General features: G+C 36.2%; 4 protein-coding genes and 1 long non-coding RNA gene across 5 annotated transcripts; 3 read left to right on the top strand and 2 right to left on the bottom strand.

Moving 5' to 3' along the window:
- Positions 1–2399: 2399 nt before the first annotated feature.
- Positions 2400–5745, bottom strand: LOC117635799 (alpha-latroinsectotoxin-Lt1a-like). Its single transcript, XM_034370163.1, has 5 exons — positions 5228–5745; positions 4846–4998; positions 4417–4539; positions 3559–4106; positions 2400–3135 (listed from the first exon to the last, which is right to left on the bottom strand). The coding sequence occupies exons 1-5, from the start codon at positions 5736–5738 to the stop codon at positions 2503–2505; spliced, it is 1968 nt and encodes a 655-aa protein (XP_034226054.1). The 5' UTR covers positions 5739–5745; the 3' UTR covers positions 2400–2502.
- Positions 5746–7763: 2018 nt separating this feature from the next.
- On the top strand, positions 7764–10036 carry LOC117635800 (cell division cycle 20.1, cofactor of APC complex-like). The gene is made up of 4 exons (XM_034370164.1): positions 7764–8021; positions 8914–9180; positions 9555–9818; positions 9920–10036. Exons 1-4 carry the CDS (start codon positions 7980–7982, stop codon positions 9926–9928), a joined length of 582 nt encoding a protein of 193 aa, XP_034226055.1. The 5' UTR covers positions 7764–7979; the 3' UTR covers positions 9929–10036.
- A 79-nt stretch (positions 10037–10115) lies between these two features.
- On the top strand, positions 10116–10884 carry LOC117635801. The gene is made up of 2 exons (XM_034370165.1): positions 10116–10337; positions 10650–10884. The coding sequence occupies exons 1-2, from the start codon at positions 10138–10140 to the stop codon at positions 10810–10812; spliced, it is 363 nt and encodes a 120-aa protein (XP_034226056.1). The 5' UTR covers positions 10116–10137; the 3' UTR covers positions 10813–10884.
- Positions 10885–11694: 810 nt separating this feature from the next.
- Positions 11695–13980, top strand: LOC117636102. Its single transcript, XR_004586992.1, has 3 exons — positions 11695–11735; positions 12626–12689; positions 13797–13980. It is a non-coding gene; the product is annotated as an uncharacterized LOC117636102 (long non-coding RNA).
- A 2326-nt stretch (positions 13981–16306) lies between these two features.
- On the bottom strand, positions 16307–19136 carry LOC117635110 (probable carboxylesterase 15). The gene is made up of 2 exons (XM_034369453.1): positions 18419–19136; positions 16307–16698 (listed from the first exon to the last, which is right to left on the bottom strand). The coding sequence occupies exons 1-2, from the start codon at positions 19090–19092 to the stop codon at positions 16392–16394; spliced, it is 981 nt and encodes a 326-aa protein (XP_034225344.1). The 5' UTR covers positions 19093–19136; the 3' UTR covers positions 16307–16391.
- Positions 19137–22594: the final 3458 nt, after the last annotated feature.

The raw sequence follows: 22594 nt of genomic DNA, 5'->3' as shown, positions 1-22594 counted from the left end.
GTCCAACTTATATACCAGTAAGAATTTCATCACTGCATCAAATACGTTTACTATTTTTATTAATTTATTATTTTGTAAAAGTGCAACTCTGAATGAACGATTCACTTCACATGAGTCATGACTAGATCCTATATGTATGCTATAGATTGCATGTACAACTAAAACGCACAACTAACAATGAAAACATAGCAAGTATTGTGGCTTTCAACAATCTTCTTTCTTATTCTCTCTCCTCGTCCCTTTTTTCGTGTGCCCAATTTCGGAACATATATCAAAAGTATAAATGAAAAGGGAACCATCCTATTCTATTGTAGATATACAGATCAACATAACTAAAGCACAAGGCAATTTGAAACTAACTTCTTTCCAATGTCAGGAATGTCAATGGTTGCAGAATTCTCAACAATCATCTGCATAAAGGCTCAAAGTGAATAATGCCTAGGAACTAAACATATCCGATTGAGTGAAATTCTTACCGGTGCGGGATCTGGATTGTTCTCTTCTGCTTGGGTCATTTCTGAAACATTTTAGTCCAAAACCATCAGCAGAAAACAAAATGAGAAGAACTATTTCCAAGGTTTTCCAAAATAAACAAAAATCATCATCAATTCTGCATCTTTGAAGAACTATTTAGACCATCTAATCAACCCAAAAAAAGGAAAAAAAAATAAAGAGAAGGAAAAATATACCCTGAGGATATTTGTTCTTGAAAGAGCTTTCGGCCATGGCTAAACTCCCACTGCGACTCTTCCCTGCCAACAAGCCTCTATTTATATCACTTTTTTAGTTGGCGACTCTTTCTGCGTCCGGTTCACAATAGAACTCTTCTCTCTCTCTCTCTCTCTCTCTCTCTCTCTCTCTCTCTCTCTCTCTCTCTCTCTCTCGCATTATTATTACTATTCTCAGGGTATATTTCATCTTTCTGCCATTATATAGATAGATGAATACAGAAAATCAAAACAATTTCGTAGTACAAATTTTTTACACGTATGTAATTTATCATATGGGACATAAATTGGAAAAAAAAAACATGTGAAAACATACCAAGCCCTTCAACATAATAAATATGATTATCAGTTTCAACAAGATTGCCTTCACATACAAATAAAACCCTAAACTAGTTAAGAGGTATAGAACCCTAAACTCCAAAAACAAATAAAACCTCAACTTCAAGTGGCTTTTCCTCCTGCTACCTACCAATATATATAGTTTCCTTGTATATGTGGCATGAATTTGCTACCGTCAACTAATTATTGTTGAATAGATCTTCCCTTACACAATAAAATGTTATACGCCTCACACTCATTGTAAATTGGTTTTAAATTGAATTAATGCTTCGACCTTGTCCTCATATTGGAACAACAATTTTGAGTGCATTGAGAATGTGAATGAGTACATTTACACAACACAATATCCTAAGCTCCTGAAGCTACGATTTTTCTATGGTATGAACACTTATTAAGTACGAATACGAACGCTGACAAATGAGAAATGACCAATCAAATATTGTATTAGACCAAATATACGGTGTAGTAAACCCTTACTGGTGTTCGTACTATAACGAAACCCTTCAACTATATATGCCATTTTTCTTTTCGTTGGATTCTCTCACTAATCACCCACGTATCTTTAAAAATATATATATATATATATATATATAAGAGAGAGAGAGAGAGAGAGAGAGAGAGAGAGAGAGAGAGAGAGAGAGAGAGAGAGAGAGACCCATCAAATTAGTTTATTTAATGGACACATTTGCAAAGCCTCATTTACATTGTGTTTCACTAATCCAAACTGTTTATGTTTTAGATAATCATTCAAAGATATTTCTATAAAAAAATCACTTAAATCCGATATCGTTTGACCACTATGTTATTGAAAATTTAATACTTTCTTGAAGCACCGTGTTCATTGATTTTGTAGGATACAATTGTATGTTTAAAAACGTTTTTCGATTTGTCTAATTTTTTGGAAGGATGATTTATGAATGTAAACTTAAAAAATAGATTGTTTGGATCTTTGAAAAAAAATTCATAGGATACCCTAAAGGGTGTCCTTAAAAAAAATTCGTTGAATTGAAATATGGGGAATGATTATCAATTTTGAGGTGGGACCCACTTACTTTACTGATAAGTAGACATATTCTATATTCTATATGTACTGAGCAATATTTGATCTCAATCCCAATATCACCTTACTTTTTTTGTTCTTTCTTTTTTTCTTTAGCATCACATACCTTGCTTAATCAATTGGTAACAAAGTAACACGTATACCAGGCCACAGTTATAAAAATTTAAAAAGAAAAAGTAATAAAGCAAAAGTAGAATAACAAGTTAAAAGAAGCAATCAAATAAATTAAACATGTGAATTATAAGGATCATGCATGAATCCTTATAGGGCATGCACACTTTTATTTCAAGGATGTTAACTTCTTCTGGAAAATACATAAAAGGAGGGGGGAAAACACCGACAAGGAGGAAGAACAGGGAACCTTCTAACTGAGAGCTACCGCTGCATTCTTATTCTAACGTACATCTCCTTACAGCACCTAAGTTTCTTTTTAATGTCTTTCAAACCTTTGAAAAATACGTCATAAAAACGATTATGGTTGAGCCCAAACATAGAGAAAGGAAGAATGGCAACAACAACGTAAATGAGGGAAATAGACCATATCTTCTGATGATGAATCAAGAGCACAATAGTAGCAGCGAAGGTGAGCATGGACACTAGCAGCGAGCAGAAGAGAAGGAGGAACCCTAAATTCAGCTTGAAGGGAAGAGAATGGTAAAAGTTTTTGTACTCAAATGGAGACCTCGTGATATTGAGAAACGTGCCCAAAGAAGTCAATGAGAAGACAAGCGAGACAGTGTTCGAAATGGTGAATGCTTTGAAGAAAGGAGAGTGCCGGAGATTAGGAAGCCCGTTCTGATTAGTACCCCCGGGAACCGTGTACACAGCTGCATAAGCCACGGTGGCCACCAAAGCCGCCACGACCGAGCCTGACTGAGCAGTTTCTTTCATCCATACTTTTGCTGACTGAAGAAGCTCTGCATGCTGCGTAGTAAAGAGCTCATTCGCTGTCACACCCTCCTTGTTGCGGTGCATGGCGTAATTAACTGGGATTATCTTTTGCACACGCTGCCCACAAATGGAAAAAAACATTGTTACCATTTCGTACTACTATAACTAGTTTCATACTTAATATAAGTAGCTCTCAGGCAGTACAGTGATATTTCTCTTGGCAATTAATGTTAGTAGATGTTTCCCTTGTCAAAAAAGAACTTCATACTTTTGAAGAAAAAAATCAAAATAATTAGTCACTAAAATGTATGAAGGGAGAGAGGTTTTCACACACACACACTACGATGTCATGGGGGTTTGAACATTTGAAACCACTGGTCTGCAAATCAATGCTCTTTTTCATCAGGATAAGGGAATCACCATTTAAAATCTGTATTTTTATTGCATGCATGCATGTCCTAGTAGATGAACTTCAATTGACTTAAATAAAAGGTAATTAAAATTAGGGTTAAGGCTTATATATATATATATATCACTCACCGCCATCCAATGCAATTCTTCTTGCAAGTGAAATGCAGGACCATATGTACCTTTAGCGTCCACAGAGTAATAGCTCATATCTGTGTAATAGCTCATATCTGCAGCGTGGTGCAATATGGTGTTCCCATCGTTATCAATCACGTCAGCCAGCCTTGAGGTTATGAATTTGTTCTTCTTTACAATATTAAAGATGGCCAACCGACGATACTTAACGGCCATGTGCAAAATGTTTTGTCGATGCTTGATATCATGCGCCTCAACTGCTTGAGGATGAAGCTCCAAAATCTTTTCTACAATTTGTGATATTCCAGTTCTAGTTGCTATAAACAATGGAATATACTCATAAGTAGATTTGGTTTCAGCATCTTCTTTTTTATGTGGAATATTTGGTTTTGACACCAGAGAAAATGAATTGACTACTTCGGTTGGTTCAATTTTCGCCCATGAATAGTCCTTCTGGACGAGCAATTCAGTGAGTTCCAATAGTACGTTTTGATTTCGCATTTCCTCGCCCATAATACAGATTGGTGCCCATCTTCTGATCGTTCCTATTCATGAGACAGATATTGAATTAATATGAAGAGAAGAAAGAAAGAAAAAAAAAGTAAATACAAATTAATGAAATGAAACCACAGGAATTAATAATGAAAACGAACCTTTATTAAGCAATTTATTGTCATTCTTAAGCTTGGGTAAGGCCTAATTATTTTTACCTAGCTGTTACTTTGGTTTTTAAAATTTTTATTTTAATTCTCTAACTCTTATATATTATTCTCCTATGCGGATGTCCACACATTATTATCATCCGGACGACTTTGTAATTTACTGTATTAGAATGCATATCTATGAATAAATTACTTGTCGACCCGCTCCCCAAGTCATCGTTTGAAAAAGTAGATTGGGAAGGATGATTAAATCCGCTCTCCAAGTCATCGTTTTGATTTGCTGGGTCTCGATCAATGTTATCATCATTACAAAGGCCTGAATGGATAATAAGGGGAGCACAAAAATCAGCATCATCATCATCATTAGAAAGGCTAATTGCATAAAATAAACTTAGTACGTATAGCCTATCCTAATTATAGCACTTCTGCACCGAACCGGCGTATATTTAGCCCAATCTCATGAGAAATAAATTTAATTTATAGCTAGCCCTCCCCTCCCTATTGAAAATTTCTGACTTTGCCATTAAAAAATAGGCAGCATGGTCATTGATAAATTTTTTGAGTTTATATCTAATTTTAGCAGTGCCAGTAGTGTATAAGCAGTAGAGAGAGTAGATGGTACATATATGACGGTGCAGCTTAATCCATATGCTTTCGCGAAATTTGGGTTTGAAGGCAGACGGCATTTGGGCTAGCAATTGAAGACTTGTGAGTTCATTCTCTTCCTTTTCATTCGCAAGATATTGGTACTCGTTTACTAACCAATGAGCAGTCTCTGCATTGCAATTTGCATTGAAGGAAAACCATGGATGCGTGTTAATCATAATATATAATAAAGTCAAATTTATTTGAATATCCGCACGTTATTATTGTGCAGATGCCATTATAAATAAAGAGAGACAGACAGCATAAAATACATAGCGTTTGCACGGTAATAACGTCCGGACCTCTGTGTATATATTGTCAAGTTGGTTTTGGAGAGAAAGATAGGGAGAAAGAGATACCAAAATGTTGGCCAAGTACTGCCATATGAAGAATGGATACTTTATCATTTCTATGGAAGTGCTGATTTATATCGTCGCCTACTTTGGTAGCCAAATATTGAACCAAGTCTGTGTGACCAAAAGCAGCAGCCCTGTAGAGTGGGGTTTCTCCCAAGCGGTTCCTAATCTCCACCAAAGCACCATGATACTCCACCAACCGCTTTGCTGAGTCCAAATTTCCGGACGCAGCTACCTCATGAAGCGGGGTGTTGCCGCGGTTGTTCTCCACTATCAACGCATCCCTGTCTTCTTCTAGCAGTGAAATTAAATAATCAAGCACGTCTTTGCGTCCAGCCAAGCCTGCCACGTGAAGTACAGTGTCGTTCTTCGTTGTCATTTGCCCAAGTACTTCAAACTCACGACCCATGTAGAATTCTTTTAGGCTTTCCCACTGGCCTTTCATGGCCAATTCATATTGCTTACTCGAGCGACTAAGTGCTTCTCCTGTTTCAACCTCGTCTATCGACTCCATCTCCAAATTTTTCCACTCAACTCAATTGATAATAGCCGTCCGCGCCCTCTCCCAGTCTATATATTTGCTTCTTTTTCTCTTTTTAGCATCACATCACATGTATACCTTGCTTAACTAATAAGTAACAAAAGTATAACACGTATACTAACTTAAAACATTTTAAAAAAAGAAAAGTAATAAAGCAAAAGTACAATAACAAATACTAAAACCGCATAAAATAAATTAAACTTGCTGTTAAAGGGATCAGCCAACACATGAATCAAGTTTAAGTATTAGATACAGAGGGGAGCTTCTATTACATTTTTTTTTAAATTTATTTTAAATTTAGTACAAGCAATAGTTTAAACTCACACATACAACTAAAATATCATGGGATGAGGGTTCGAACCTGAGACATCAATGTCATTTTCCATTGGATTAGACCTCGCTGGCTTCTATAACGCAAAACATGTCATCTCGGAAGAAATTATAGAATCCTACGACAAGCCATGTAATTAATCTGCCACATCATATTTCTCTTAATTACTCATTATTTTGTCTGGAAAAGTAAAAAGAATATAACCAATAAAAACAGCAGAATAGACCGTGCGCCCACCAAGCTTAGATCCAAACCGTTATATCCATATATGCCAGAGAAATAGTTCTGCTTTACAGTTATACAATTTTAAAAAGAAAAAGTAATATCTCGTACATTCATAGATCTGTGAGTTGTAGTACCAGATGTGGTGGTTTCTTTGGAATTTTAGCTTTCCTAGCTGTCTATTTTTTCCTTTCTTGCTTCTGAAACTTCAATTTTCATTAAAATCTTGTACAGGAAGAATAATGTTCTTTGATATTCTTCTATCATTGCATAAATACCAAGAATTGACAGTCTTTGATTTGGTGAATTTAATTATATATTAATGTAAGATTAAAAAAGCTTTGATTTGTTTGTGTTTTTATATGGGTAAACTGTCGAATACTCCCCTGAAATATATCGACTGTCGAAATGAACCCCTTAAATTATTTTTTCAGCCAATTTAGCCCTCGAATTATTTTAAATGGTCAATTTAGCCCATGCCGTCAAGTTTTTAGACTTCCATCCAATTTTCTGTTAATTATAAAGGTAAGTTTGTCATTTTACAAGAACAAAACCAAGAAATAATAAAGAAAATATAAAATCATGATTTCTTCTCTCTTTCTCTTTTTTTTTTCTTCTTTTTTCCTTTTCCTTCTTCTTCCTCCCTTTATTTTCTTTCTTCTCTCTCTCTCTCTCTCTCTCTCTCTCTCTCTCTCTCTCTCTCTCTCATTCATTTATTATTATTATTATTATTATTATTATTTTTTTTTTTTTTTTTTGTTCCAAGGAACTAAAAGTTTTTGGGTTATTAAACTTTTGAACAGTTTATAAAAGATAAATTAAAATTTGCACAAAAAATATTTATATTACTATGCACAGTAATTCAAGTACCATACTGATAAATCACATATTATCTAAAATACATAATACTTTTGAGGTGTCTCTAAAACATTTTTTATATATTTTTTTTACTTAATTTAATTTAAGCATATTTTTCTCGTACCAATTTATGTTTATTTATTAAAATATCTTCTTTATTCACCAAGTAGAATATATGGGGTTTTGAATGTTTCAACCTTCTACCTTTATATAGATAGATAAATACAGAAAAATCAAAACAATTTCGTATTACAATTTTTACATGTATGTAATTTATCATATGGGACATAAATTGGAAAAAAAAAAAACATGTGAAAAATATATATGTATATATATTGTTAGTTATACTAATACCCCTCAAGTTTTTGATTTTTTTACAAAATCTTATGAGATTTTTGAAATTACACAAACACTCTATGAGATTTCAAATTATTTTCACAAAAGCCTTTGAGGTTTTCACAAAACTCTTTTTCGTTGACTGTTGGTCCAAAATTTGATGATTTCATTTAAAAAGACGTGTGCAAATGACAAAATCAGCCATGTTAAAAATAAAATGCAAGGGGAAAGTTGGAACGTAAATAATTTTTGTTTAAGGGGCTGTCGCCAGCTGGGGTCCGTACGCGGGTTTTTGGTGAAACCCGATCAATCGATGCGAATTTAAATACAAGTCGGTAGTTGAAATGAAAAGCCAATCTCTGTTTTGTTTTCTTCAATTTGGCGCCTTAGCTTCGTCGTTTTCACACACAGTGAGATACAGGGAAAAATGAGTTCGAGTTCGTCGAGCAACATCTTCAGGAACCCTCATGGATAACAAATTCTTTCTGAGAAAGCCTAATTGGGAGAATGTAATTGAATCTTTTCTGGGTTCTTTTGACTTGTTTTGAATTTCAATTTTCCTTGTGTTTTTGGGTTATCTGTCAATTTGCAATTTTAGGGTTTTTATTTGTAAGATTTTAGAGCTTTGGGTTGATAATTGAGTCAACAGAGCTGCAATTTCATTTATTATTTCGCTGGGTCTGCTGCTTTGCACAAAAACCAAATGCTAATTATGATACCAAAGTTCATAGCATCAAGGGGAGATCCTTATTCTCATTCAACCTGAGATTTTTTTGTACTAAATTTCTGGCCTTTAGAGAGACATTGATAATCTGCAGAGATGAAACTGTGAATTGACAAATAAACCTTTACCCATTTAATAAAAGTAGTGTGTGCAAGAAACTTTACCCATTCAACACTTCCTGAATTTTTGTGTGGAACTACGCTTTTTGGGACATATGAAAAGTAACTTCATAAGACAGGGATAGTATTTTACGCAAGAAACTTTGCATGTTGGGTTTTTTATGTTGCTGATATTTAACTCTCCTCTGCCTTTCTAGATTGATTGAAATTGTATAAGTAGCAGTGCTGTAAATGGATAGGTTTCCATTCAATTATGAAATGATGCTAATATTTAAATGGCATTCTTCTTGTGCCTTAGATCATCTGCAATAGTTGTTCAACAGTTCATTTCTTGTGCCTTAGTTTATGTGAACACGATTTTTTGTTTTCAAACTTATTCAGTTAAGCTAGTTGTCCAATCCAATGTAGGAGTTAAAAAACCAATATGGTCTGTTTAAGGATAAAATAGGTCTGAGAGATTCACTTTTCCGTCATTTTCTTTGAAACCAAACAGAGGTTTATTAACGTGTCTGGTTTTTGGTTTGCTTATGACTAATAAAATATGTTTGTTATTTACAGTTGGATAGGTTTATACCCAATCGGGCTGCACTGGACCTTGATTACGCGCATTACATGGTCACAGGAAGGAGAAAAGGAATCGAGAACCCATGGGCTGCAAGCCCTACATATCAGATGCTACTGACTGAGACCTTCAACATGAACCGAGCACGGATCTTCACATTCAAGAACAAACCGCCAACCCCAGTTGAAGCCATTCCAAGGAGATTGCTTTCACCCCCTCTTCATAAGGCCAAATCTACCAAGCCCTGTCGAAGGATTCCTAAGGTATAATTGCACTAATATCATCATACTTGAATTTGGATTGTGGACACTTGAATTCCTTGTGAGAATGTGAAGGTGACCGTGTCTCACATTGGAAAGTTAGAAAACCTTGCAAGGGCTTATAAGGAGTTGGGCTACTTCGCCATTGCCAATTGGTTTTGGGGTGTAACCTCAACTTCCTTCTTTCCTAAGGTATAGGTAATGCTAGATTTAAGGGAATGTAAATCTGCCTGTTTAGTGCCTGAAATGATGATAATATGTAGTGTGTAGTGATCATCGTATAAGGGAATCTAATTTTTCTTAGGATTGTGACTGTAATGATGATCATATTGACTTTTCTGTGTGGCTGTTTTAATTCTTTCAATTTGATTTTGCAGGATCCAGAGAGAACATTGGACGCTCCTGGTATTGTAGATAATTTCTACTTGAATTTACTAGACTGGAGCAGCAGCAACATTATTGCAATTGCTCTTGGAAACTCAGTGTACCTATGGAATCCTTCTGACCGTTCCATCGTAGAACTCGTCACAATTGATGACGAAGATGGTCCCATTACAAGCATCAGCTGGGCTCTTGATGGGAAGCATATTGCCGTTGGCTTGAACAATTCCTGGGTCCAGTTATGGGATTCTGTTAGATTGGTAAGAACATTATTGTTGCTTATAATTGTTGGTTGCTTTCCTTATAAAATGAAACCTTGGTTCTAATACTAATCAACTGCTGATTTTGTTACTGCAGAAAGGAACGTTGAGAGGTGGTCACCATGGAAGAGTAGGTTCACTGGCCTGGAACAAACACATTCTTACTACAGGAGGAATGGATGGTAGAATTATCAACAATGATGTAAGAGTGAGATCCCACATTGTTGGAACCTACAGGGGTCACGGGGCCGAGGACGTCTGTGGATTAAAATGGTCACCCTCAGCTCAGACCAGCATTTAGCTAGTGGAGGAAACGATCATGTTCTCTTCATATGGGACAGGTCAACAGCCTCCTCCAGTTCACCAAGAGAGTGGCTTCAAAGGCTTGAAGACCACACTGCAGCAGTCAAGTCCATTTCAAGAGAATTTGTTGGCCTCTGGTGGTGAACTTGACCTGTGCATTAAGTTCTGGAACACACAAACAGGCTTGTGCTTGAGCTCGGTTGAACTGGCTCGCAGGTGTGTGGTTTTTTGTGGAACAATTATGAGCGTGAATTGCTTAGTTGTCATGGTTTTAGCAAGAATGAGCTTACCATTTGGAAGTACCGTCAATGGTGAGGACGACAGAGCTCACTGGCCATACCTCCAGAGTTCTCTTCATGACTCAGGACTAATTTGGACTTTAAATTGCACTTTGGCAAATTCAATTCTGTTTGTGTATTTGATTTCATGGATTGGTTTTCATTTGGAATAAATTTTCATGGCAACTTCATATGGTAGTTACATTTACACATTCTAATTGTTTATAATTGCTGCTGTTTATGTTTTCAGACCCCAGATGGATGCACTGTGGCCACTGCAGCCGCGGATGAGACGGTTCAAGCTTGGAATGTGTTTGGGATTCCGGGAGTTTCAGAACCCGTATGAAAAGAAAATCTGCTGCCATCTGCTCATTCATACTCCATTCGTTGAAGATCATGTAAATGCTGGATAGAAGTTTGTCTGTTTTGTCTCGAATGCCAAACCAAACAGATAAGTGTATATACAAGGAAAAAAAAAAAAAACAGGTAAGTGTATATGGTTACACGAATAGAGAAAAAGAAAAAAGCAGTTTTGATTAGTGATTGGCATGCAGTCACTCAGTTCAGTATATCTGAATAGACAATATAACTCTATTAGACGCCTCACATTCATTGTAAATTGATTTTAAATTGAATGCTTCAACATTATCGTGTCATATTGAAGCGACAATTCTGAGTGCGTTGAGAATATTAATGAGTACACTTACACAATACAATCTCTCTTCAGAATATACGTTTTTTCTATGGTATGAATGTAAGAACCCAAAACAAAATATCTAAAAAGGAAGAAAATATCTAAAAAGTAAGGAAAATATCTTCTTGTAAAAAGACAATTTTGCCCTCGCATTATTTAATGGGGGAAAATTTGACTTTTTGATCGAGAAAGAATTTGGGAATTTCGCTTACGCCATTGCGTAGAGCGCGACGAAAGGAGTTCGTAGACACGGAGTAGATCTGAATCGGAGCCGTAACGAAGAAGTTATGGTCTAAAAACCGCGAAGGGCAAAATGGTAATTTGGCCAAAAAGTCAGATTTTATACCCCCTCTCTTCTCCCCGTCACTTTCTCTCTCCTCCCTCTCTCTCTCCCTCGCGTCGCCCAGCAGTGTGACCGTTCGCCTTCCAAGCGACGGCTCGGCCACCACAGGCCGAGCCGATCTCCGCCGTGGGTACCTACGGGTCCGCCTCCGTGTCGCCGTCGCAACCTGACCAACCTCCACCCCGAGGCCGCCCTGAGCTGGCCGGAAAATCGTGTTTTCCGACGGAGGTTCGTCCGAAGCTACCCAAACTTCCAGCTCGAAATTCTCCTTCGTTTCTCCACCAAATCGATCGTGTAAGGTATGGTTTCTCAACTATTTTTCGTGTTCTAGATGATGGGTATATGGGCTTCGATCGATTTTAGCGTTAAGGGGTTCGATTTTCGACTTGAAGTTTGGCCGAAACTTCGGCCCTTCGAAACTACTATTTCTGGTCACTTTTTGGGGGTGGTCCAAGAACAAAAGTGACTCCAAATAGGGTGTTTTACCTAGGGTAGGAGTTTGGAGTCTTGGTTCCGAGATTTTTCGGCCACCCGAAATCGCTTTGGACACCCAAAGCTGCCCGCGCGAGCTGGAGCGCGTGGGCGACGGTAGTGATGAAATTCTGTGCAGTTTTGTGACCCTCGTGTCGTCACGAGCGCGTAGGATTTCGCGGATCTCAATTCGGAGTCCGTTTGGGCCCCGAACGGATTTTCCATATCGCGCGATCCGTGGGTGCAGTGTCGTTTAATCGTTGGATCGCGCTGAATTTTGGATATGTCGGTCTACGTGATTTCAGGATCACGCAGGATTCGACGGATTACGAATCGGAGTCCCGGATACTCCGAAATCGCGAACCCTGGGGCTAGGGTTAGGGTTTTAAGCGATAACGCGATTTTGGCCAATCCGACCGTCCGATTCGGACCAAATTCGCAGAACAGGGTTCCCGCTATATGAGAAACCTTCAGGGATGATCAGATTGGCCATCGGACACCGTGGACCCCACGGGTCCCGGGTCGGCTGATCTGACGGCTTATCGCTTAAGCTGAACGTCGAACCTCCCAAAACTGTTCCAAGCGTTGAAAAAGGCTAATGTGGGCATAAGAGTATTTTGAATTGAAAAGCACGTATTTTTAGGAGCCGGGGACAGGGTGTTTAGTTGAATTTCGTTTTATTCAGCAGTTTATTAATTTAATCTTTCGGGGTAAGCAGGCACCAGGAGCCCGACAGAATTGAAAAAAGGACCTTCGAGGGGTCAAAGTAGCTCGGACCATCTGTGAGTGGACCTTCTTTCCTAAGTCAGATTTCATAAATGATTTGATGTGCTTTTATATAAATAAGTTTTATAAATGAGTTATATTGATTTTATATAAATAAGTTTTTAGAAATGAATTTATTTGAATAAGTTTCTTTATTTGGTCTTTGAGTAAGTTTTATTACGATTCTGAACATGATCAGTACAGTAACAGTTCTATAAATCTGTGCTGCTTATTTATAAGTTATAGAAACAGAGTTTGAGGTTGAAATTAGATGAGACAGCAGCACAACCTGAGATTTCAGTTTTAATCGGATTTTCTAAAAGGAATCTATTTTTAAACCCACCTCGTACCCATTTTCTTTATGGTGATTACCCAGAGTCGGACCGATGTCTACGGACATCCAGTCTGATTATAGTTCAGTCAGTGCACTTGACTTTGCCTCACGAGTTTCGGGGACGCTCGGACCGTGAGTGCCAGGATTTGCGGCTCGGCAGACTTGGTGTCCCGAGACCTGCCAGGATTGCGGCTCGGCTGACTCTGTGTCCCCGAGACCTGCCAGGATTGCGGATCAGGCTGACTACGGTCTCCTGCATCCTGCCAGAGCGACTCGAGTTGACTTGGTGTCATCGAGGAATCTGCCGGCGGGACAGATTGATCATAGTCCCCTGATTTCGCCAGTTTGCGGCTCGGGTAGCCTGTGTGACGCCCGAGACCTGCCAGGGAATTGACGGTTATGACAGGGGTACAAATAGGTGGTATTTTCAAAGGATTTTGGTTTTACCGTATTTAATTATGACCTTCAGTTATTTTACATCAGCTTCTCCGCTTTTTCAGGCATTAATACATTTATACAGTTTGTTCAGTTATACAAGGTTTGAGTACATGCTCATATACAAATTTGATTTTAGTGTTTTATACAACCTTGATTTCAGTGCTTTTGAATAAAATTTATCGAGTTTGATTATGATTTATATGGAATGCTTTAAGTTTAGTAAGCTTTAAATGGAAGGTGCGTATTCAGTTTATTTAACAATTTCTATAGAGAGGGTTATTTTGATTATTAAACTGTTTTCAAGAATTCTTATGTTGGTCCACTCACATCTTCAAACTGTTTTCACCCCCAGGCTGTAGACGTACGCGGGATCCACCACCGGGCCACTCATAACCTCCGCGCTTCAAGTCAGGTAGAGTTTATAGAAAATCCCTGAAACCTTGAAATTTAGAAAATGCTCTGATATCTCGTTGAAACTGAAAAAACTGGAGTTGGGATTTTGTTATTTGAATTATTCTGGCAGTTGGTGTGGATTATTTGAATGTTTAACAGGTGAAAAATTTTGGGAATGGTCAAAATACAGGGGAGACTCTGCCGAATTTTCGGCAGAAGTCTAAGGGAATTTTAAAGAAGAGTTGAAGCAAGAAGGGTAAAAAGATCCCTTGTGCCCGACATTCGCCAGGTGTCGGATACGTACGGGACTTAACTCGAATTCCAAAGTGAAAATTGGGTCGGGTCCTGTCAATGAACACTTACTAAGTACGTATACAAACACTGACAAATGATCAATCAAAGTGTATTAGACCAAACAGATGATGTATTAAGGACACTGCTTTCCTCTTTCCCGGAAAAGAGGTATTCTTACTTCCTGTAAATAATGGCTTAATATATATGTAAAAATAATTTATTAAAAACACAAATTGAAAAATCTATACACACACGTCAAACTGTGAGTCGTAAGAAAATAGGAATTCTTACTTTCAAAGAAAGAGGCAATTATACTTGGTGTATCAAACCCTTAAAACAATAGTAAATGACAAATGACCAATCAACGAGTCATGGTATTTTCAAGAGTTGGTACTATAATGAAACCCTTGAGCTATGCCATTTTGCTCTCTCTCTAAAAACCCAGCTAGACTTGGTCGAGAACCAGCCAAACTTTTTGGCCATTTATATCCTATCCAGAGAAATGATCGGCTTTTCATATGAACACGTAAGAACACGTTTATCTTTAAAAATATAAAGTTGGAATAATGATATATATAAAATCATAAACATAACGGACCCATGATCTTGTTAGTTGGATCATATAGTTACAAGATAAGGCAGAATTTAGATTGAAAGATGAATATAATATCCAAAATCTAATCCAAAACAAGGGCATGGATTGATGATTGTGGACCCACAAAATCCTCTCAAAAGGATCCTCATAATACGACAATTAAATCTCATATGCAAAGTTTGACTCGAGTTTGAGGTTAGTCTAAAAGTTATCGATATGGACGTTTACTACTATTATTAAAATAATGGATATCTTACTTTATATTTCCCTTTTCTTTTTAATATTGCCCTAATAAGTGAATTTAGAACCAATTAAAAATATGTAATAAACTTAGTGGAAATAGAGATAATGGGGTGTAATTGTGCACGTTTTCTTACACATAAATTCAAATCTTTTTCCTATAATTTAGAATATCGCATTGTCAAAATAAATAAATAAAGTGAAGAAATTAGCACTACATGATAATATAAAATTCTTCCAAATTAAGTTATTCTTATTCAATACTAATTGCTAATTAATCATACATCCATGTGATGAGTTTGTGTCAATTAATACCAATTTTAACCCTCTAAAAAATCGTGTTGGTTTTTTATTTATTTTTTTTTTTTTACAAGCGATATTAAGAAAAGGAGGAATTGAATCTAAAATATCTATTATAGAGGTAAATACTATTAATCACTTCAGGTGCAAAGCATCAAGTTAGGTATTAAACTCAAACACACAACACGAATACTATGATTTGAACTCAAGATCTTGCCTGATGGAGTAAATACTCCAAATTACTACAGTTAGGGGTGGGCACTCAAATCGGCAAACCGGAAATCCGAGCCGAACCACACCGAACCAAACCGGAAAAAAATCGAGTTGACCAAAAAGTCAAAAATCGGTCAAAAACCGAACCGGACCGGTTTGGACCGGTTTCGGATCGGGTTCCATGTCTTCAAAAACCGAACCGGGCCGAACCGAACCGGTGAAACTAAAAAAATATATAATTTCAATATATATTTATATTTAATGCTATATTTTTAATTTCACTAAAAAAAACCTAATATTTATCAAAATTCAATGTCAAAATATCTCTCTTTTCTCACTTTAATATTTATTTTTTATATGAAATTGAATAATTTGTTAATTTTCAAGTAAAAAAATAATATTTCAGTTGAGAATTGTATTACAAAACAATTTTAAAAAATAATTTTTATAATCCGGTTCAAAACCGAACCGGAACCGAAACCGGACCGAAACCGGTTCAAACCGAACCGGACAGTTTTTGAATTTTTTTTATTAAAACCGAACCGAACCAAACCGCATAAATAGTACTGGATCGGTTCTAATTTGAGGCAAAAACCGGTTCAAACCGAACCGTGCCCACCCCTAACTACAGTAGTGAATCCTTTGCATAAATACTAAAATCAAGAAAATACAAAATTGGTAGTTATGTTCATTACACGTAGGACTCATTATCTAATTTTGTTTTTAATTATATATATATATATATATATATATAAAACTTGCTCAGATTCACAAGAAAGCATGCTACTAGCTATATAGATCTAAAAACTCTTGTGTACAAATCAACATACAACAACCTCAAACACTTAGAATAAATAATTAGATCAAAGTTCTAGAAACTGAACAAACATTACATGCATGATGATGCTTAATTTAGTTGGAGTTTTCAATCATAAATCTTTTAATAAATTGCAAAGCTTCATTTGAGACTTCTGAGTATGGATCAGCCGTTAAAAACCCATGTTGTTGTCCCTCAAGTTCCACATACTCAATTTTCTTCCCCAACTCTTTCAGCTTTCTCGAGTAGCTCTCCACCCTATCTTTCAAAATTTCATTGCCACCCACAAAAACCAAGATCGGATCAAGGGCCACTTTCTCTAGGTTTGGGCTGTTTGGTCCAAATGGGTTCACCAGTGGGTGGTCTCTGGTTTCTCCTGCTGGCATTGAGAGTCTCCAGAATCTGTATGGCAATTAAGTTAAAGAAAAGGAGTTAGCGATGAAATTATGAGTTTAAATTTCACGAACGACAATTGTTTCGATCAAACTAATAATTTCTTTTCTTGGATGTCATATCTCATGATAGATTTCTATGTATTCAGGGTCAAATACGTGTACAATATTGGAACCGTCAAATAATGATTGGTTAAGAGGAGTTGATAATGGACATGGCACTATCTTAAGTCATACTCATATTGGATTAAGAGCACTACTTACATGACAATTAGGCTTACTCGCTTACCTTATCAGATATATCAAGGGCTATCTAGCTTTATATCTTAATCATTTCGGGTTGGGTAGGTCATGCTTAGACTGGATTAAGCACTATCTTAAGTATTAATAATGATTAATTAGTGACAGGTCATTGAGATTATAATTATTATTTTGAAATTGCCCATGCTTTGATTTATTATTTTGAGATAAGACACCTCCAATATTAAATGGTGTCAAGATCACACTCACACGTAAAAGGAGATAAATGAATTTCACATCATCAACTTTAGAGGGATTTGGAGGTGCATATTCTATTTAGACCATAAAAGCTAGTCTAGACTTCTAGTCTTGGCCTTGCTAGAGGACAAAAATGCAATCCGCATGTGTAACATCTTTTTTTTTTTTTTGGTCAAGATGATGGAACATTTTTAAATTTCATTGACAAAGAACCTAGACAATACTTTCGCAAAAAAAAAAAAAAAAAAAAAAAGAACCCAGACAATACATGTCCCTAGTCAAATTTGATTGAATGGCCTCATATCAGAAACCTTAATTTGGATGGTTTTGGTTTTAGTCAAATTTTACTCCGTGAGATTATCATTTCTTTGTTACCCGCTAATAAGTTTGTTGCTTTTTAGAAGGATTATTTTTGGATCCTTATGGATAAAAATGAAAGTGAATAAAAGACAGTGCCGACGCGTAAGTAGCTACGTATTTTTCTTTCATAATACAAATTGCCGAAAACGGGAAAATTCTTAGCCTAACACATTAAAATTTGTGTAGAAGAAAATGTTTTCTTATTATCTTTTAAATTTAGGTTTTCAAAAAGGAACCATTAAAATGAATATATTTTGTTGGGTTAATCGTTTTATTAGTTCTTGAACTTAAACCCAATTTGCATTTGAGTCCCTCAATTTTCAAAATCCTTCGTGTGGTCCTTTAACTTCACTTTCGTTAGGACAAATGATCCTACTGTCAATTTTGTTAACTTTTTCTGTTAAATACAGGGGCAAAATGGTATTTTTATATTAAAACCAAAAAAATGAATAAAAAATCATACCTTTAAAATAACAATAAAAAAAAAATCAAATTAAAAAAATAATAATACAGTTTTTGGGGAGTAGAAACGGGATAGAAGGGGAGAGAGAGAGTTTAATTTTAATTTTTTAGTTTTTTAATTTTTGTATTCATATTTTAATCAATTTAATATAAAAATATCATTTTGCCTTTGCATTTAACAAAATAAACGGCATGACCATTTGTCCTAACGAAACTGATGTTGAAGGACCACAAGAACAATTTTGAAAATTGAGGGACTCAAATACAAATCGAATCTAAATTCAATAATTAATAAAATGATTAACTCTATTTTGTTTGAATATGTAATCTAGATTGAATGTGTACCGTTGAGGAAACTAAGAAAGGGACAAAGACTCGAAACAAAACAAAAAAAAAAAGTTTTGAATTACCTGTCGAGTATGTCCAAACTCAACAGTGCCTCACAAGGCCCCTCCTCTGACCTTGTCCTCTCCACCCCACCAAAAAATGGCGCTAGTAGCACATACCCACGTACCCGAACCGGGGCCACCTTGACTGACCCAGCCCCGAGCCGAACCGCCAGGTGGTGGGCCATATTCCCGCCAGAAGAGTCGCCCACAATGAAAACCCGGTCAAAGTCAGCGGTACCACCCATCCATGCATCACAATCGCCACTTTTACTCATCAAAGCCTCCCTTTGCAGCCACTCCACCGCACTCACCGCATCATCAATTGGGGCCGGGAGCTTGTGCTCCGGCGCAAGCCTGTAGTCCGGGGCAACCACTAGAGCGTGGAGCACCGCGGACAGGCGGAGGCAGCAGTTGTAGAAGTTTGGCCACACACATGAGCCGACACAAAAACCACCGCCATGAAAGTAGAACACCACGGGGAGCTTGGAATTGCGGTTTGCCGATTTGGGTTTGTACAAACGGAGGGAGAGGTTGTGTCTTTTGTCGAAAGTGACGTCTTTGAAGGCCACAGAGTTGTCATCAACGACAGGAATGTTGAAGTCCATGTCCATCAAAGAGCAACGGTTGATCGTACCATCGCTAAAGACTTGGAGGACGCCCATGCAGTCTTCTACTATGTAAGGGAGGGAGCCCATTTTGGTAATTTTGTGTGTGGAAGATGGTCTGGTCTGGTTGGAGAAATGGAGGGTGAACTGAAGTGGGAAGGTTCATGGTTGGGGGGTATGTATATATAGACTAGAGAGGACCAACGTCTGAGATATTGAAGGGTGGTGGTGGGGATAGAGTGAAATTAGGGGGGTGATAATGTAAATTAATAAATGGGGACATTTTTGTAAGTGGTGGCATATGCATGCATGGCCATTGGTTTATCTTATTGTTTTGAATATGGACCATATATAGATGAGCTTGATGGCTGTGGTAATGTTTGTTTGGACGGTTGAAAATTACCAGTTGTACTTGCTGAATCTTTGGAAAACTTATCAAAATATATTGTTATCTATAATCTCATCACCTATCAATTACCTTACAAATCTCATTAAAGAAAGGAAGAATTTTGACCATTCCAAGGGTCGGCTAGCTAGTTGTTCACCTTTTTTCATCTTTTTTTTTGTTCACTGGCATTAGTCCTCACTTGATGAAATGGCATCTAGGGGAATTGGATATGGATCCTCTGTTATTGTATCCTAGCGCTTTCGTTTTGAAAACTCAGGCCACAAGTGGTTGATGGATGTATGTGGAATGCAATTATATTGAGAAAGGAAATTCATTCTATTATTGTTTTGGTTTGCAAAATAGGAATAAGTTTGGAATCAAATTTGGAAAAGGGGTTTGGTTCATGGGGGACCAAGGTTTAGGTTTAGGTCTCGAATTCAAGATCCACTTTTAAACCTTTTTGGATGCTCAATTTGGAATTTAAAGTCTGACCGTTCAACGCGTTTCAAGTTCAAAGTTAAGTTAGGACTTGAAGTCCTAAAAACGGAATCTAGGATTTGGAGTTCGGATCTTTAGGCTAAAGTGAATTGTAACATAAGATTAATGGTTTGGAGATCCTCATTCTATTAGCAATTTGCCTACTAAATATGTGAAAAACAATGGAATGGACATAAATGTTGTTTCCATTTCATTGCATGAAACCAAAACCCTAAAAATACATAATGCTTAATCTTTGGATTGGATTTGTGATACAAAAATCTCATATTAAATGTCAAGTAATGCTAGTTCAATTCAGACCAAAAACCATATATGCTCTCTGAGAAAATCGTAAGGAAAGTGGCCTCCCTCCCTACTAGTGACAGAGCCAGGATTTCGTATTAGAGGGAGCCTTTTATAAAACTTGTCTTCTCTTCATAAATTAATTATCATGCATTTCATATTTTAATTTGGTTAAATATTAATTTCATCATCTACACTTTTTTATTTATTTATTTATTTATAAAGGGACCTTTCCTATTGAGAGGGGCAATAGCATACTAAACTCTCACACAATATTAAGGTACCCAATTACATGAAAAAAATCGAGGAAAATAAAAAATTCACAAAGCTTTAAACAAAAGAGGAGGAGAAAAAAGGTTAAAACTTTAGGAGTTTATATTGCAAATATCATTAACTAACCTAGAAGATTTAAGGGAGATCAATAAATTTTATGGTTTATTTGTAGACAAAAAGAACCTTATATATTATTTTATTGGGCTTTTTAGATCTAGGTCCAAAACAATTAGCTATCATTGGGTTCAGTCCTCGCGTTTTTTGTTTTAGATGTAGATCCTTTGACATTTATTACTTTTTTTGTTATGTCGATTTTACTCTTTGAGGTAAATAAGGAAAACACATTGAAAATCTAAATTTAATGCATTATTTCCTTGTAATTGAATTCCAGAATTTAAATTTTGTATTATTTCCTTGATAATATTCCTAATATAATGATAAAATACAATTTAATCAATAAAAAGTAAAGACCCACATATCATATCAATCGATCAGACAAGCACTCACGTTAAATTATGTAACTAACACACAGGTAAATAGTGTTATTACTAACAACGAAAAATACTTAGTGATAAATCGTGACCTATAAGTTAGGAACATAAATTAGAAGACGACATATAAGTCAGATACAAAAATAGACAAAATTGTATGTTACCTATAAAAAAGAAAAGGTACATAAAATACTATTACACATTGTCAAAATATATATATATATATATATATATATATATATATATATATACCTATGCAATATGCAATAGGCAATAGGCAATATGACATAAATGACTATTACCCAACCCAAGTCATAATGGGCAACATTGGAACAAAAAATGATTTTAAAAATAAAATAATAAAAAGATTACATCATAAAATATTTAAAAAGGAATGCAATTTTATGTGGCACAAAAGTCAAAGAACTTGGATCGAAGTCACCAAATATAAGGATTAAATCCAACTTCTCAATAGGAATTTGAATCTATATCTACTTTTCTATAGTTTATTTTAGGGTAAATATCCTAAAACTAATTTAATATAATATACAAATAAAAGAGATAAAGATGGAGTGGGGGCCTGGGACCACACTGGTCCCATGCTAGCTCCGGCCCTGCTCCCTACCGACCTCCCCTCTCTTCCCTCTCCCCCAACCCAAAAGCCACGAGTATGGCGTTATGACTCTCTTTGAATTATCCGGTTGAATGTGAACCTCATATGAAAATATGAAAGTTTTTATCTACTTGAATATAGATTAAAATTGAACCAAATAAAACATTTTAAACTTCAAATCACCCTCAGTCGACATATAGTCCCGACTCCCACTAACAATATACACTACAAATCTATTATATATTCCAGTGTAAGATTTGGTGAGATTTCACCCTATCATGAATAAAACAAGTATAGTACTCTTCAGCCTTCATCGACATAATAGACACCAAGAGATACCAATACTTTATAGGAAAATCCAAATTAACCAAAATAGAGGGACCCTGAGCTTTAACGTAAAAGTTAATTTAAGCCAAATTTAAAATTGCAAATCACTATTGCCACAGCCCACGTGAACTAATGTTATAATCAAATGAAACCATTTACTAATGTCAAATAGGGTTTGGTCTTCCCTCAACAAGTAAAAAAATATTACGCATTGCCTTGACCGCAAGCCATGCAAGTTGCTAAAACAATTGCAGGTTAAACCATTTGTGATGGCAAAATAAGTGATATATAATTGGAAATTATTGCATGTATGTGCACATCATGGTGTGGCATGTGATGATGATGATGATGATGATGATGGTGGTGGTGGTGGTGTTGACGGTGGTGATGGTGGTGATGGTGGTGGTGGCCATAGATTAGTCAGAATCAAAGCCGAAGCACTAGGAGAAGCTCGACCTCAGCCATTTTCAGGTCTAGACACAAGTGTAGTTGCTCGTTTAAGTCATGGTTGAGCATTCACACTTGGCTCGGATAGACAACTCTCATAATCACTCTCACTATCGACTTACAATTTTATGGTTATATTATTCTTTTATGTGACTTTCATTTAAGGTGTTTTTTTTATCTATCACGAATAGGCTATGTATTCTTCCGAACGCATCATTTTTTAAATTCAATCAATGTCATCCTCGTCCTTGTCTCACACATCAATGTTATGTA

The sequence above is a fragment of the Prunus dulcis genome, chromosome 7, assembly GCF_902201215.1.
Source record: "Prunus dulcis chromosome 7, ALMONDv2, whole genome shotgun sequence".
NCBI lineage: Eukaryota > Viridiplantae > Streptophyta > Magnoliopsida > Rosales > Rosaceae > Prunus > Prunus dulcis.
The sequence above is the reverse complement of the archived record's forward strand: the minus strand, read 5'-3'. Positions and strand labels throughout refer to the sequence as shown.

What these genes read in the sequence shown, in the direction of transcription:
- LOC117635799 (XM_034370163.1), bottom strand. Translation starts at nt 5,738, where the DNA reads ATGGAGTCGATAGACGAGGTTGAAACAGGAGAAGCACTTAGTCGCTCG. An exon ending in AGTACTTGGCCAACATTTTG is followed by an intron (nt 4,999 to 5,227) that starts GTATCTCTTTCT and finishes ATTGCAATGCAG; the next exon opens with AGACTGCTCATTGGTTAGTA. An exon ending in CTTGGGGAGCGGGTCGACAA is followed by an intron (nt 4,107 to 4,416) that starts GTAATTTATTCA and finishes TCTCATGAATAG; the next exon opens with GAACGATCAGAAGATGGGCA.
- LOC117635800 (XM_034370164.1), top strand. Translation starts at nt 7,980, where the DNA reads ATGGATAACAAATTCTTTCTGAGAAAGCCTAATTGGGAGAAT. An exon ending in GAAAGCCTAATTGGGAGAAT is followed by an intron (nt 8,022 to 8,913) that starts GTAATTGAATCT and finishes TGTTATTTACAG; the next exon opens with TTGGATAGGTTTATACCCAA. An exon ending in CCTGTCGAAGGATTCCTAAG is followed by an intron (nt 9,181 to 9,554) that starts GTATAATTGCAC and finishes TTGATTTTGCAG; the next exon opens with GATCCAGAGAGAACATTGGA.
- LOC117635801 (XM_034370165.1), top strand. Translation starts at nt 10,138, where the DNA reads ATGTTCTCTTCATATGGGACAGGTCAACAGCCTCCTCCAGTTCACCAA. An exon ending in TCGGTTGAACTGGCTCGCAG is followed by an intron (nt 10,338 to 10,649) that starts GTGTGTGGTTTT and finishes TTATGTTTTCAG; the next exon opens with ACCCCAGATGGATGCACTGT.
- LOC117635110 (XM_034369453.1), bottom strand. Translation starts at nt 19,092, where the DNA reads ATGGGCTCCCTCCCTTACATAGTAGAAGACTGCATGGGCGTCCTCCAA. An exon ending in AGTTTGGACATACTCGACAG is followed by an intron (nt 16,699 to 18,418) that starts GTAATTCAAAAC and finishes ATTGCCATACAG; the next exon opens with ATTCTGGAGACTCTCAATGC.